The 16,012-nt window shown below is 37.5% G+C and overlaps 3 protein-coding genes across 8 annotated transcripts in view; 1 reads left to right on the top strand and 2 right to left on the bottom strand.

Annotated features, from left to right (window-relative positions):
* The first annotated feature begins 238 nt into the window (after window positions 1–238).
* On the top strand, window positions 239–2,781 carry LOC137580113 (coiled-coil domain-containing protein 13). The gene is made up of 3 exons (XM_068294038.1): window positions 239–1,834; window positions 1,902–2,272; window positions 2,333–2,781. Exons 1-3 carry the CDS (start codon window positions 407–409, stop codon window positions 2,526–2,528), a joined length of 1,995 nt encoding a protein of 664 aa, XP_068150139.1. The 5' UTR covers window positions 239–406; the 3' UTR covers window positions 2,529–2,781.
* Window positions 2,782–5,325: 2,544 nt separating this feature from the next.
* Window positions 5,326–5,769, bottom strand: LOC137580115 (class E basic helix-loop-helix protein 22). Its single transcript, XM_068294039.1, has one exon. The coding sequence runs from the start codon at window positions 5,767–5,769 to the stop codon at window positions 5,374–5,376; it is 396 nt and encodes a 131-aa protein (XP_068150140.1). The 3' UTR covers window positions 5,326–5,373.
* A 6-nt stretch (window positions 5,770–5,775) lies between these two features.
* Lasp (LIM and SH3 domain protein Lasp) overlaps window positions 5,776–16,012 on the bottom strand; it is a 32,903-nt gene continuing 22,666 nt past the window's right edge. For 3 of the 6 annotated variants that reach the window (XM_068294033.1, XM_068294034.1, XM_068294032.1), the window contains 5 exons: window positions 9,211–9,343; window positions 8,976–9,111; window positions 6,458–7,738; window positions 6,016–6,233; window positions 5,776–5,955 (listed from right to left, as the gene is read on the bottom strand). In XM_068294033.1, coding sequence (XP_068150134.1) covers window positions 5,776–5,955; window positions 6,016–6,233; window positions 6,458–7,738; window positions 8,976–9,111; window positions 9,211–9,343 — 1,948 coding nt within the window. The remainder of the gene's footprint in view (window positions 5,956–6,015; window positions 6,234–6,457; window positions 7,739–8,975; window positions 9,112–9,210; window positions 9,344–16,012) is intronic. The other 3 variants (XM_068294035.1, XM_068294036.1, XM_068294037.1) reach the window with 3 other exon arrangements.

Raw genomic sequence — 16,012 nt, 5'->3', positions numbered from 1 at the left:
GTTAAAGCTTATGTTAGCTTAAAACGTTATTTTTAAATTTATTAAACATTAAATTGGTGAATATTTTCAATAACATACACTTCCCGTTGACAGGTCTGCTGAAAGTAGAATGCTTTGAGAAATATATATTATTCAAAACACATTTTGTTCAAATTTTTTTGGTTGATCATAATATATAACTAATAAGTTAGCCACTCGACCTTTGCATTTGCTTTCAGTTTTATATGAATTAAAAATATAACTAACAAAACTCTCAAACCAAATTTCTTACTACTTGTTTTCAGAAAAAAAAAATATATAAAAATAAACAACGATAATTAAAACATTCAAAAACACACAGAGACACAAATTTAATGCATAAATTTGGTGCATATTTTGAACTGATATTCTGAATCTATGATCTATAATGATGGAAGGACCTCCCACAGAGTATAGTTTACCCCCCAAGGAGGGCCACATCAAGGGAGAACGTTCGACACGCCATCGCAAGCATGACGATTGCAATTCATCCGTTAGCACCGTGGCAGCCCATGTGGTCGTCTCGACGACAGCTGGCAAGCCCAAGATGCCAAAAGCCGAAGCCAAGAAGCTAAGAAAGAAATTAGTTGAGTTTGAGCAAGAAAATCAATCTTTGGCCAAGACCATATCCGATAAGAATCAGGAGATAAATGCCCTCAAGAAATCTGTAGAGTCGCTCAACGATGTCCTCAATTCGGTGCCCATTGATGAGTTGCGTTGCAATTCATCTATAGCCTCAACCAAGATACTTGAGTTGAGTAAAAAGAATCGACAAATGCGCGCCGAGTTGGAACAGATGAAGAATCGCATGAACAAGAAGGATATGCAGATTGAGAAACTGGAAAAGGAAATGAAGGCAAACGAGGACAAGATGCAACAGCATCAGGATCTGATCAAGAAGGGGAACAGTGCTGATGATCTTCAAGCGAAGATCTCGAATATGCAACAGAAACTATTTGAGACCCGTAACAAGAACACCGAATTGCAAAATCAATTGAAAATGGCCCAAAAGTGCTTGCAGCATGAGATTGGAGGCGAGAATTTAAATATCAATACCCTGGCCAATAATCTCAATCAGGCCAATTGGCGTGGCAGAGCCCAACAGATTCTGACACTTCAGACGAAAGTGCAGGACCTAAAAGCTCGCTTGGATTCCTATGAGGAGCGTATGCCCGATCGAGCCGATTATGTGCCAGTTCCGTTGGGTTCCGATTTAGATTTGACAGCCAGAAATGTAACTCCTCGCACAATGCACTGCAACTCGTTCGGCTCCGGTGGCGGTGGAGGAGGCGGCGGTGATGGCAACTCCAGTGGAGCCACATTTGATCGCTTTACCCCGGGCGTACGCAAAAGTGAGATACTCCACAAGGCAAAAGTGGAGGCGTTGGAGAAGGAGATATTAAATCTACAGACACAGCTCGATGATCAGCGTAATCGCACACTGGCATTAAAGGTGCGCAACAAGAATCTCAATGAGGAGATGCTGAAGTATAAGATGCGATCCTCGGAACTGGAGGAGCAAACCGACTATAATGGCATCAATATAAATACGATGAACGATAAACTAAACCGACAGCGTCATCAGTATGAGAGTCGTTTGGATGATCTGCGAAATGAATTGATTCGTGTCACCGAGGAGCGTGATACGACCAGAAGGCAAATGGACGAACTGAGTGGCATGAATCTGGAGCTGCAGACCATGATGAAGCAGAAGGAGGTCTGCATGGAGTCTCTACAGGATATGATAAAGAAATTGGAAACAGATCTAAGAGCTGTTACCGGTGGCTTTCTCTTCTCCTGTCGTGAGTTTCGTAAGGTAAGCCTCTTTTCGGATCCGATCAATATAAATCTCGCTGAACATCTCAATCATCATTTTTTTGTAGGAAGAATTTGTTGGCATTCTGGATGCCTTGGAGGTGGAAAAGAATCAGTTGATGCTTCTGAATAAAACACTAACCGATCGAGTCGAGACCGAACGAACTAAAAACGAAACGTCACTTGAGCAAAATGCCAAATTGAAGACACGCATAAGTCGCATGGAGGCCAAAATCCGAGAGCTGGAGAGGGAACTGGATGTCCAATCGGATAAAAAGAAGCGTACCCAACGCATGGCCGAGTATGCCAATTCATTGAGTCGCACCTCTCTGAGCGGTTCCATTGGTTCGTTTAGCTTTGAGAATCAATCACAATATCAATCCGTCAACACCCTAAATACAGCAAATGAAACCAACAAAACGGAGGATCTTAAGAATCAGTGAGTATATTGATTACTTTGAATGCAAAGTAATCAATCTTATGCCTTTTATTCGATTAGATTGGAGCTGGCAAATGAGAAAATCACTTTGCTGACCGAGAAATTGAATTATTTGACCGAAGAGAAGTTAGCAGATGCCAAATTCTTTGACGAAACTATTAACAATTCAAAGACAATTATATTGGATACCATTCTGAACTCACGCGATGGCAAATTTTCGGTTCAATCAGAACCGACGACCAGTGAGAGCATCTAGTTGTTGGTACTAAATAATTTCCACCACCCAATCCCAGGTCTCACTCCTCCCGAGAGAGAGAGAGATACAATCTCCATTCAAATTGTTTTTACCCATTTATTGTCTTGTTATTTTAAAATTGTTCCGGATATCAACAAAAAAAAAAAAAAAAAATTAAACCCCGCCACAGGAGGAGGCAATCATTTATAGATGACCCCAATTCCAAGCTTAAATTTCAATTATTAAAATTATAAAAAGAAAGAGTTTGCAATTATTAATAGTATTTGTTTAAATGTTTTTATTTGTACCACACACACACACTCACACTCCCAAAAAAACGCAGCTTTTGGCACTGCCAAATTCAATTCATTTCTTTCAATTGATTTATTTTTTTCTTTCTCTTTTTAGTTAATACAATTTGCAATTGGCTGTAGGCATGGTATTTTTTTTTTTTTTTCATATATTGTAGTTATTGTTTTATTATATAGTTTAAGTGGATTTGTTTTAAATTATTTAATATACATATACATATATACATACATATATGTATATATGTTAAATACAATTACAACTCGTGACTTGCTCTCTGCGACTTATCTGTTTTTTATCAACCCCCCTTCAAAAATCACATTCTAAACAAAAACAATTCGTTTTATTCTTTCTTCCTACTGAAATTCGTTTCGATCCATTCATTTTATATGTATGAACATTTTGCATTGCATTTTGTTTATGTTGTTATATTGTTAGTTAGGCGGCTTATTGCTTAATTATTTAAATTGTTTGTCTATAAAAAACACGTTTAGCAAATTAAAGGCACTTCAATGGGGTTCTGTTATTCATTTCTTTTCACTTTCACATTTCTTTTTTGTTCCTTCTCTTCTTTTTTTTTTTTTTTGTGAAACGAATTAAATAAAAATTTTCATTTTTTTAACACTAAAACTTAAAATATAGAAACGAAAAACAATTTAATATCTAACTATATCATTTTATAAACTTAGTGAAAAAAAAAAAAAAAAAAAATTATTAGAATTTACATAAACTAAATTTTCCAATTTTCGGGCAAACAGGGCAAACTATTTCGATATCCAAAATGAAATAAACAGAATTTAAACAAAATATTTGTGACAAAAAAATAAAATATAATAATTCACACCCAACAAATTGCAATATTTTAAGTTAAACAACACATGGAGAAACTGAGAGTTGATGAAAACAAACGATTCTCAAAATAAATAACAAAAACTCTTTTTGAATTATCATTTCATTATACTTATAGTTTAAGATAATTTATCGATAGTTTTCATTTAACAATATAATATACGAAAGTTTTCATTCCAGTCCTTTTTATTAACTATTAACTTTATTATGACTATCCAAAACAATTTGCCCAGTTTGCTATCTAATTAATATAAATATTAACAAGAACAAATATAAATTGCTGTTTTCAAATATTTTTCTTCGGATTTTATACATAACATTATAACATAATGTTAGTAATTTAATAATTAGAGAAAATTGACAAAATTGTAGGGATAATTTAGCGCGAAAGCTTTAAAAAAGCACAAAAGAAACTACCATTTTGAGTAGAGTTTAGATTAATTAATTAATCCATTTTCTTCTTGGTAGCTATCTTTGTATATTACACTAAAGGCTTGCATTATCTTTTTGTTGATTAACTTTATCGTTTATGCTAGAATTCTAATTGAATTAGAAGCTTAAATATTGCTGCGAAAATGGTTGAAGTTTAGTTTTTCTCTATCATATATGTATATAATCGTGTATATAGAGAAAATTGATTAGCATTAGTGTGATTACGATTACTCCGATTAATTTGTATACTGATCAATAAATATTGTATATAAATTTATTTATATATTGTTTCAGGACTGAAAGGTAGATAAATGCAAATCTTGGCTGGGTCAATTAGCTGATTGGTCGCTGATTTTTTCTTTAAACTTGGTTCTTCTGTTTCATTTGCTTTTGCCGCTTACTAGACTACAAAAAAAAGTATGTCGGCATTTGGCCAGACTGGTAAAACCCTGTACCGTGGGGGAATGGCTAATCGCACCGAGGAGTCAATCCTCGGTGCGTAAGTTTAGCATTGGAATATTGAAAGAGTTTTCCCTTATTAGATTATACAAATATGCCGTATGGTAGACAAGTTTAATACTTTAAGTCGGACGGACTTGGTGCTGGATTACATTGATAAAGACTTTAGTATTGGCTAAGAGACTATTAATATTATTTAATTCATTCCTATTAGCTAATTCCAAAAGTGTTTCTGCTGACTATTTTTGTACAGGGTGTAATATATGTATGTAGATCGTGGTGGTCTTCCCCTAGTTGTTAGCAAAACCAATATTTAGACTCTTTGTAATTTAGCAAGATTTTGTTTTCCTCTTTTTTTGGTTATTCCAAATTTTCTCTAACTTTTCATTTCATGCAATTGTGGAATACATATACATATATACTTCTATATATATATATATGTGTGTGTGTGTAGTTTATGGATTAAATGCGGCTTGTTTATGATAAGTATTTCAGTATTATCTATAGATTTATATAGTTAATGTGGTTTATCGATTTCAAACTGAATTAAGTTTACAATAGATTTGTTTTTTGTTTTTTCTTTCTTTCTTTCCATTTTTTACATAGTTGGCCTGACTATATAATAAATTATATATCTATATATATATATCTATGTATATATATCTATATGTCTGTATGTATATAAATTTAGGTGTTTTTTGGATTTTCAGATAATCTTTTTGTTTTGTTTATTCCGTCCGCCGCTTCTGCGTGCTCCACCTTCTGTTCCTTTTGCTCTATTTCTACGTTGTTTGTTGTGGTTCTTTTTTTTTTCTCTTTAACGCCGTCGCCGCCTTCTGAATACATGATTGAAATAATAGTAGATATCCTGTTCGACTTGCTGTTGATTGGGTGTCTTTCGTGCCGCTTCCTGCTGCTGCTTGGGATCCATTTGTGGATGATAATTGTTATAATGATGATAGCCATGCATATCGTACGGATTGTGATGACCTGGATGTATACCGCCACCTCCGGCTGCTCCAATCATTCCTCCTCCAATGCCGCCGCCGCCGCCACCATTTGGCATACCTCCAGCACCCCTCATCATAAGATTGGTGTGCATATTGCGATCGGCGAGAAACACATTGATGAAGAAGATTAGGACAAGCAGTATATAGATTAGGCAGACCAGTATGACCACAAACTGCTGGCGGCAGCAGCAGTAGTAGAACATTCCCTATTATATAACCGCCTGCTCCACATAGTTGGCAGGCAGCATGCCGGTCTTGCCAGTACGCTCCACACGACCGGTCATCCAGCCGGAATCGATGGATTCCACTTCGAAGATGACATCGCCCTCGCGAAAACTAACCTCGTCGACGTCCTGCGCCTCGTAGTCATAAATGGCGCGATATACGCGCTAGAAATGAGAATTCAAGCAAATAAAAGGAGGAAATTAACATCGAGAGTAGGTTCTTACCAAAGATCCACCATGACGCGTTGCTTTTTCCTGCACTGAGTCATAGGATGGTTGTTGACGTAAATTTTGTTCCTGCTGCTGCATCATTTGGACCTGTTGATAGTATTGTTGCTGTTTCTGAGCCTGTGCCTGCTCGGCATTGCTCAGGGATCCGTAAATACCGTTGGCTGGATCAATATTCTGTATGGAGCCAATTCTCTTGGGATATACACTGTTTGCTATAAAAATATTCAAAATGCCAAAATTATATGTATGTGTTAGAGGGGGAGGAAGCAGGAGCACAACAGAGCACAAATAAATGAAGGACAAGATCTTAAAATGATGGTCGATTGCTTTTGGTGGTGAAAATCACACAACGAGCCGAGCGAACGCTTGCGATAATGCTTGAACTACCAAAACCGAACTTCAAAATCCTGGCCTTCTACTAACTAGCACTACTTACCAGCTCCGCCGGATCCACGCTGTTCGGTTGAACTGTAGACCAAAGTGGTGGTCGATCTACCAGCACTTGGCATGGCACGTGGGCCATCGGTCAATGGATCATAGTCAGCAATTTTACCAATATTGCTGCTGTTCAAAATCTGTTGCTGCTGTACAACAGACTGCGGCAGATGGCCATTGCTGGGATGATGCTTAACATTCAATGAATTCTCGGATGGCGTGACTGCAGCATAATTTGGTGATGCATACAACTGTTGCAAATGAGCAGCACTGGCGGCGGCACCTGCGACACTTTGCTTGCTCCTTACGGGTCCACCCATATCGGTTTGGCTATTACCTCCAGCGGCATTTATTGCCGAGCCGCGCATTATCATCTGATGGCTAGTGGAACCATTGTTATTGGTGCTCTGTAGGCCACCATTGCTAGCATTATTATTTAAGAGGCTGTGTTGTGATTGCTGATGTTGCTGCTGTTGTTGTTGTTGTTGCTGTTGTTGATGATGTTGCTGTTGTTGCTGCTGTTGCTGCTGTTGTTGTTGTGCTGCTGCTGCTGCTGTCAGCGATGAATTGCTATTATGTTGTTGCATCTGTTCATAGTGATCAACAGCATTGCCACTGGGATGATGAGAATTATGAAGTATGGCTGAACGCAAATCATTGTAGTTGTTAATTGATGGCTGTTGCTGTTGCTGTGATGATGGCAACTGCTGTTGTTGTTGTTGTTGCTGCTGCTGCTGTGATGGCGGCAACTGTTGCTGCTGTGACTGCGACGATGCTGTGGGATACAGATGTGAGGCTTGTTTAATGGCTTGTTGCTGTTGTTGTTGCTGCTGATGCTGCTGCTGTTGCAACTGTTGCTGGCGTAAAGCCTGCGGTTGCTGATAGTGTGCATAAGGATCATAGATCAACTGCTGCTGCTGTTGTGATTGCTGCCTGTGAATGTGTTGTTGTTGTGGATCTTGTTGTTGCTGTTGTTGTTGTTGTGGATGTTGTTGGTGGTGGTATGTGGGCGTTATGGCCGCTGTATTGTATTGCTGATGTTGTATGGGTGGCGGTGGCAAGGTCTGTTGCTGTTGTTGCAGATAGTGTTGCTGTTGCTGTTGCTGCTGTTGTTGTTGTTGGTGGTGCTGCTGCTGTTGGTACAACTGCTGCTGCTGCTGCTGTTGCTGCTGCTGCTGCTGGTGGTGATGCAGTGTTGCTGGTGGTATGGGCGAGTGGGCTGTGGGTGCATATTGCGAGAATTGTTCAGCTGCCAATTGCTCTGAGAAATATTCCGATTCATCTTTGTTTTTGTTTTTTGTGACATAATTTTGTTTTCCAAATTTTCACAGTTTCCACAATAGTTAGAGTTAAGTTGTGTGCGGGTGTGTGTGAGTGCGCAAATGTGGTTGGTGTGTGTGTTTTGTTGTGTATCGTTAGGTTAACGGTAGTTCAGAAAGCACACAAATTATGAGCAATTGATTGATTGGTGTTGGACAATGTTGTTGTTGGTTGAATGTTGTTGATGGCACAAAATATGACAACAAATAAATGTTAAAAGGAAAAAAAAAAAGAAATCGGCGAACAACAAATAAGAAAGGAGAGAGAGAAAAAAGAAAGACAAATGAAATGAAAAAATAAAAAGAAAGAAAAAGTAAATAAGACGAACGAACGAATGAACAATAATCAATATTAATGACAATATGTGTTGTATGACAGATGTGAGATGAGGTGGTATTAAGGGTGGTGGGTAGGGGATAGATGGAGGGTGGTGGGTGTTGGGTGTTGGTGGTTGTCACAGTGGTTATTATTGTGCGTGTCTTGTTGGTTTATTTGTTTTTCTTGCATGAGATAAGAGTTAATTAATGTGATCAAATTGAAAAACCATTTTTAATTAGTTCGTCTCCTCCGTTTCAATATGTGAAAATAACAACACAAAAGCCAAATTGCTACAGTGGTCTTAGTTATATTTGTTTGCAGTTAAAATGTCAAAACAATAAATAAAGAAGAACACAAAATGTTTATAGGCATATTTGATGCTTTCTTATAGAAAGAACAAAAGGAAATTTTTCAAATTAGGTCAAATAAGTCAAGAAGTGCATAATTGCAAATATTTCAAGTATTTAGTTTAACGCTCGAAATTAATTTAGTTTTAAAAGGTAAATTCAAACAAATTCTTAGTTTTTACGTGTAAATCGAATTGCATAGAACATTTTGATACAAATCTAGTTTGAAGCACTGTGCAGGAGCAGTCGTCAGTAGTAACCAGCAGCGAGTAGCAGCACTCATGATATGCATAAATGGGCGAGCAACAGTTAATGACATTCGGATGACGACAATTGGCAATTATTTACACATTAAATCACAACAAAGTGTACATATATATATATTTAAATTAACTATTTAAAAGCTTTTAACATATTACACACACAGACTATATAGGGATGAGAGTGAAAGGACTAGTGGTTGGTTGGTGGGTTGGTTGGTGGGTTGGTTGGTGGATTGGTTAGTTATTTACTTTGTTGTATATGTCTACTCACTGCTGCTATCGGAAACCTCTGCCGAACCGCGCTGCTTCTCCATGGCTGCCTTCTTCTCGAGATCACCATGATATGCCACATTCGATATGTGCTTCGTGTTCTGTTTGATGCGCAGCGTTTCCGGGTCATCTGCCACCTGTCCGTGGAACAAGCAATTAATACGGTTATATACAAAAGGAATATAATACAAATAAATGTACATATGTACGAGGACTGAAGGAGGTATCTCACTGACCTGTGTAAATTTGCCTTTGGCCTTCTCAAAGTCTGCATGATACTTCACATTCGATTGGATTTTTGTATTCTCAGCAATGCGTTTCAATTCAGGCGTATCTGCAATAGCCGTTGCTTTGGCCTTGGGTATATGTCTAAAAGAATAAGAAGAAATAGACTGTTAGACAATATTCTAGAGTGAGTGAGATAAGAGAGAGATAGTGGGGGGGAGGGAATACTTAGATCTGAATTCAAGAGAGGAGGAGTTGGCTAGCTATAAAAGCAGCAGTCAACAGACAGAGTCTGCATTTGGCCATTGGCAATGCATGAGCTGGTTAGTTGGTTGGTTGTTGGGATGTTTGGTCGGTTCATCGGTTCTACAGTTTCGTGTGAAAAACCTCTGACCTCTCTTTTTTTCAGCCGTTGCGGTTTTCTATCAATTAAAAAACTGTTTTAGCCCTCAGGCAACATCAGCGGCAACAACATCAGGTAACGGGAATGATGCGAGAAAACTTTTTGTGGCCAAAATGCAATTTATCACATCTATAAACCACCCACCCACCCCGCACTACACCCACATCCACATACCCCATACCCCCAAAGCAACCTACTCCACCTCTCAACTTAGAGCAAACTTTCTGTGTATAAATTTTGGAGGGAAAACCTTTGTGGTTTAGCATGAATAAAATTAACATAATATGGCATGTATGTATGTTCATATATAAAAGGGGGCGTGGCAGGCAATGCCACAGAGATATCTCAAAATAGAAAATAACTTAAAATGGAGGCAGATCATCAACGAAAAGAAGGTAAATAACACACACACATAAGTATAAAGAAAATTATATACTAAAGATGATCTCACTTTTGAACTAAACAATAACAAACTAAAACCAACCAACTGTAACGAGACGCACCTAATCTTAATTAACTTAAATGTGAATACTAAATCTGGATAATCCCGTCGACCATTGTTGGGTATTTCAATAAATCAGAATTGAATGAAGCGAATACAATTGAAACAATAGTTTTAACACAAATTCTTTTTGTTGTAATTTGAATTATAATGTTTTGTTTTTGTTCATTTATCATCGCACACACACACATTGAGAAAAACTAATTAAAAATTTATCAGAGGTCTTTCAGTTCTCTCTCTCTCTCTCTCTCGCATATAACACAAATTATTATTTATCAAAAAAATCAAATCAAAATTGATGAGAAATGAGTATTGGAACGGGCGAGTGAGTGAGTTGGGAAACAACAATGAAATTCCATTTTATATGAGTAATGCGCTTCTCTCCGCTGTCTCTGTCTCCTTTTCGCTATCTCTCTATCCCAGTGGACTAATACATCAGTTTAATTATTGGTCGACAAACAAGAAGGAATCATAAAGTTAACCGACATCATGCACTGGTATTTATCGATTTCTATACTTTTTATATGTATGCTTGTATGTTTGTATGTGTGTGTATTATATGATGTTGTTGCAGTACTTTAACCTATCAGTTGGCTAATCGATCGATTGATAACCACCAACAACAACAACAGCAACAGCAACAATAACACAACTGCAAAATTATGCAGTAGAAAAGGTTGATAAACTCATATTATAGTTACTCGACGACACACGCCCACCCCCCTCCAACCACCCGCCACCCATTCATCACCCTCTCTCTCTCTCTCTCTCTCTTCCCACATACTCGTGTAAGTAGGTGGATTGGCCATTATAATTGCTGGCCAAGTCAATTGGACTTTATATAATATTTATGGGCAATTTTAGTGATTTTCTATATTTGCAACAGATGGCGCCACCTGCCACCCGGCCTTCCATTTAAATTAAACCAACAAGTGAACACAATTGTGGAATGCGACAGAAAGAATGGGATAGATGGGAGGCAACCAACAGAGACAAACAGAGAAAGAGTAGTACAAGGCCGACCAACACACACACACACACACACACATGTGTGTGTGCGAGCGAAGGTAGTTGTTGGTTGGTTGTTGTAGGCTTTTGCTTTATCGTTCAATAAGCGTAAATAAGTACAAAGGCGGCAACCGCAAAAAGCATCGTCCGCATTGCCCGTTGCATTGGTCACACATTGTCGATGTTGCTGCTGCTGCTGTTGGTTGCTGGTGGCACATATTACTGTTCTTGTTGTTGTTGCTGATAGCTTGTAATGAGAACATAACAATGCTTAAGCGCCAGAGGCCACCACATTGCTGCTGCTGCTGCCTATACCAGCGGATGTCTCAGCACGTTCCCAATAGATCAACAGCAGCAACAGCAACAACAACAACAGATTCTTCCTCCATATGTGTGCGTGTGACATTCTTTTTTTTTTTTTTTTTTTGCTCTGTCTTACTTTTTATTATCAAAGAATTTTAATTTATTTGTAAACAATACACACACACAACAATGGAGAGCCAGTAACAACAACTACTACAACAAAAACGGTTTCATTTTTGTTGCTCTCTCTGGTTTCTTTGCTTTTTGCATATTTTGTTGATGACCTGTGTATGATATGAATGAGTTAAACAGGGTATATATGCGATTCTATATCTTTTCGAAGCATACAGTAAAATATCTACACAAAATACAAACACAAAATATAATATGTGCATAGATATACAAGAAGATCTTATATTTGAATATGATCTCTGTATATATGTTATGAACATAATCAAAATCCTGATTGTACAATCGTGATAAATTTAGACAAAAAAAAAATGCAGATATTTAGAATGTTTTGACCAATATATTTTCAACTATATTGTTTAAAAAGTTTTGCTGTAGATTTCAAAAACTGGCGAGGAGAAGATGATAGTGTATACGGCTATAGTCTACTAGTATTTCAACAAAATGTTGATCACGTTGTGGTCTTTTATCCTTAATTATGGTTGTTGTTAATATTTTTTAAACGTAAATTGCTTGTGATGTTGGCGTTGGAGTGAGAGAAGAGAGAGGTAGACCTGGTTTTCCATCAGCTATGTAGCTACTGTGTGTGTTGACCACACCAAAACCAGCTCAACCCAGGCCAGCCAGATGAGTCGTCGAGTAGCTGCTGCTACTGCCAACCGACCAACACGAGATATAGATACTTTAGTTCTCCCATTCGGTCACTCATTGATGTCAGTCAGTCTACATTAATTCATTTTTTTCTCTCGCTGTCTCGCTTGCACTTTAATAGTTCTGTTTCTGTTTCTTTTTTTTTTTTTTTGCATGTGGAACATGCTTGGTGATTGGTGTTGAGTTACCATGACAGTCTTTTGTTTCGTAATAAGAACAGCCAACAATAACAATACCCAACAATGTGAGGAATGTACACAACCGAGCAGTTGATAAATCCTCACAAAAGACGTGCAGTGCAACAGGGGAAGGGGAGGAGGGAAAGGAGTAGAGATTATCGCAAGAATTTCGTTAGATAAATATTAACAAGAAATAGATAACAATTTTTCGTTGTTTGTTTTTTTTAAATATTAACTTGCTTTATAAAACTAAAATTGGTTCCAAATTCTACTTCTAAGATTTTCCATACACACTAATTCCATTTTCACAAAAGACTAATTAAGTTAGTTTTGAATGTTAGTTTTAAGTGGCCTGATGATAAAAATTTGTTTAGAATTTGGCAGTAATCAAAGGGAACTTTCTCCTCTATTTTAATGTTTTCACAACTCAAATTTCAATATCTACCCATTATCTAAAGAAGATCAAAAATACTTTTTATACCATACACCCATAGCGTTAAATGGTATATTAAAGTCGCCAAAATGTATGTAATAGGCAGAAGGAAGCTTCTCCGACCCCATAAAGTATATATATTCTTGATCAGGATCAATAGCCGAATCGATCTAGCTTCGTCCGTCTGTCCGTATGAGCCACCGAATTTGGTATATAGACTCGTGTAGTATGTAAAGTGATCAAGTTTATTTCAAATTTTTGCCACACCCTTTTTCGCCCCCGTAATTTGAAAAACTCGATTATCTCCCGTGTTTTTTTACCTTCTGCAATCAAATTTGGCACACTTATTCCAGCAGAATACCAAATTTGATCAAAATCGGACAAAAAATAGTCGAGGAATGCATATAAACGTTTTTCCATAAGGCCGGTGTTGGCCGTTGGTTGGTGGGGGTGGTAGGGTGCTCGTATGCTTGAGTGAGCGAGATACTAAGATATGCTTGCAAAAAGCATGTATAAATGCATTTGTTAAATAAAATTGAAATATTTGAAATATCGCAAATTTTTTTAATACTCTTGTAAGTTACCTTAATTTGCGTACGAGTCGTTTGAATAATAAATTAAAAAGCTTTTTCAGAAAAATGTTTGAAATCGGTTTTCTTCAGTTGTAATTCTTTCTTAAATTTTAAGGAAATTTATTTAAAACCTCAATTCCATTGATGGTGTGATAGAGATCCAAGGGGTATGTAATCGATCAAAATCATATTTCTTTACTTAATTTGGATTAATCAAAATGAATTATTTAATTATCTGCTTTAAACCTTAAAACCGCAAGTAAATTAAGTTAAAATATAATTTGCGTTGGTCCATGAAATGAAATGAAATGCATTCTCCACACACTCACACACACACACTCATATATCAGGATTGGGTGTGGGTCATAATCATCCCATATCAATCTGTGTATAAAATAATCCCCGGTTGCAGCAGCAGCAGCAGCAGCAGCAGTCAATCACAAATTGTTGCGAGAAAAATTCGAAAATTCATTTTTGGTCATTATGATTCGGTTTCCCCACTTCATTTCCCTCCCCACCACACCATTATAATGCCAACTAGTTTTGTTCGCGTGTTTTAAGCTTTTAAGATTCATATGCAAAATAGGCGGGGAAACATCATCCAAACAGAAGGAGGCGTCGGAGGTAAAGAAGGTGGCGGTGGTGGTGCTTGGTGGAGTTGATTGCCACATAAAATAGTTGACACCACTCCCAGCTCATTTCGGAAGCAAAATGCGACCGACCTACAATTGTCTATATGTATGTATTAGAGTGTGTATCTGTGTTTGTGTGTGGATCATTGGGCCAAGCTCTGGCCTGCTCCTCCTACTCCTCATCTGCCATCTCCACCTCCATTTCATTGTTTGGTTCGCTTGTTATTTAGCATAAAATGAAATGAATAAAAAAAAAACAACAACAACATAGACGAGGAAAGGCATAAACCGGCAGCGGCCAACTATTTTTGGTAATTGAAAAGCGCTTTTTGTTGTCTTGTTCGTTGTTTTCTATTATTTGGTAGGCGGCTTAAGTAATCACCAAAAGAGTATTCGGTTTACGGATGGGGGAGGGAAATGCATTTACATGCCAACCAACACACACACACACACACACACATAATAAGTTTCATTGTAAATGTTTTTTAAGCTGGATTCTTCGAAATGAAAGTAAAAATTGTACACAAAATGTGAGTGAAGACCCCAAAAATAAAAAAATGGGGTATTGAGTTCATCCTCTGATTCTCTACCACTTCCACTCCCATCCATCTGTATATTCCTTTCTCAGCGGACATGGTTCACTGGGTTTTTATGTTAATAAATATAAATGCCACACAAATATGTACACATATGTGGCATTGATAGTGTATGAAGAGAGGAGGGGAGGCGAGTCGCGGTGAGGAGAGGAGAGAGAGAGAGAGCCCCCAACTCTCAATTCTGTGTTGTGCAGATGTTTTTGCATATGTTGCCTCTTCACACAGATATATAAATATATATACATATATATAATTCCATATAAATGTGCAAAAAACGAATAACATTGTAAACATGTCGTTTTCTAGTTCAATTCCAACTAAATGGGGCCTGGGTAATGTAATGGATACATGAAGAATGAAATAATGTGCAAGAGGAAGTGCGGGGATAGACACGAGGGAGAAGAAAAAAAAAATAAATAAAGAGTTTCATTGGCTGAATAGCCGAGAGTCAGTCCCAAGTGGTTGAGAATGATGCAGATGATACACATGTCCTGCAATCTCACTCTCTCTCTCTCCTCCTTCTAAGTGGACACAAAAGGTAGAAAAAGACGACAGGAAGAGGGAAAGGAAAAATGCTTAGTTCAAGATGCAATTAGGAGGGCTGGGGATAGGATGCCTGGAATCAGGGCCAACATCCTCCAGAGGAACTTGGTAATACAATGAAAGGCCAAACGAAGCGGAGAAAGTTTTAAAAGACACAATTTTCCCTTAAAGTAAAAAAAAAATTGATGTCTATACATATATAGAATACAACAAATGGTGACCCAAATCAATTTTCCCTAATATATTGCATACCTTTGGGGGATAAACACTCAAGTTATTGATGGCTAATGCAATTTTTAACACAGATTTCATTTATTCTAACTGACTAGCAACTGATCAGAGTGAATAAATTGCAGTTTCAATTAGTTCAAGTCGTGTCCTAGAGTGAAAACACAAAATCCTAGCATACTTTTCAGCTGAGAGAAAAGAAACTTTGCAATAACAAAGGATAAACCATTTTAAGAGCGTAAAACTGTAACAAATCATTTGCCACTAGGTTCAATTTACTTTCAAGTGCGCTACACTATCCAATTAACCAAGCCACGAGCCATCAACCACTTCATAGATGTATGTACATTTAGAATGTATGTGTAAAACTTTAATTGCATGTCTCCGGAACTTCTCATAATTTATTACAATCGTTATCCCATTTGGACTTGCACTTACACACACTTGAGGGGACATGCACACACGCACACACACATCACATAGAAATCCATTTCTGACCTCACCCATAAAAGACAGGGAAGACAAGGAAAAGCAGAAGACAACGACTATGGAGAAACTTCTCCTGACCCAAAAG

The sequence above is a fragment of the Drosophila tropicalis genome, unplaced genomic scaffold (genome assembly GCF_018151085.1).
Source record: "Drosophila tropicalis isolate 14030-0801.00 unplaced genomic scaffold, ASM1815108v1 contig_805, whole genome shotgun sequence".
NCBI lineage: Eukaryota > Metazoa > Arthropoda > Insecta > Diptera > Drosophilidae > Drosophila > Drosophila tropicalis.
This window is presented reverse-complemented; position numbering and strand designations above follow the sequence as displayed.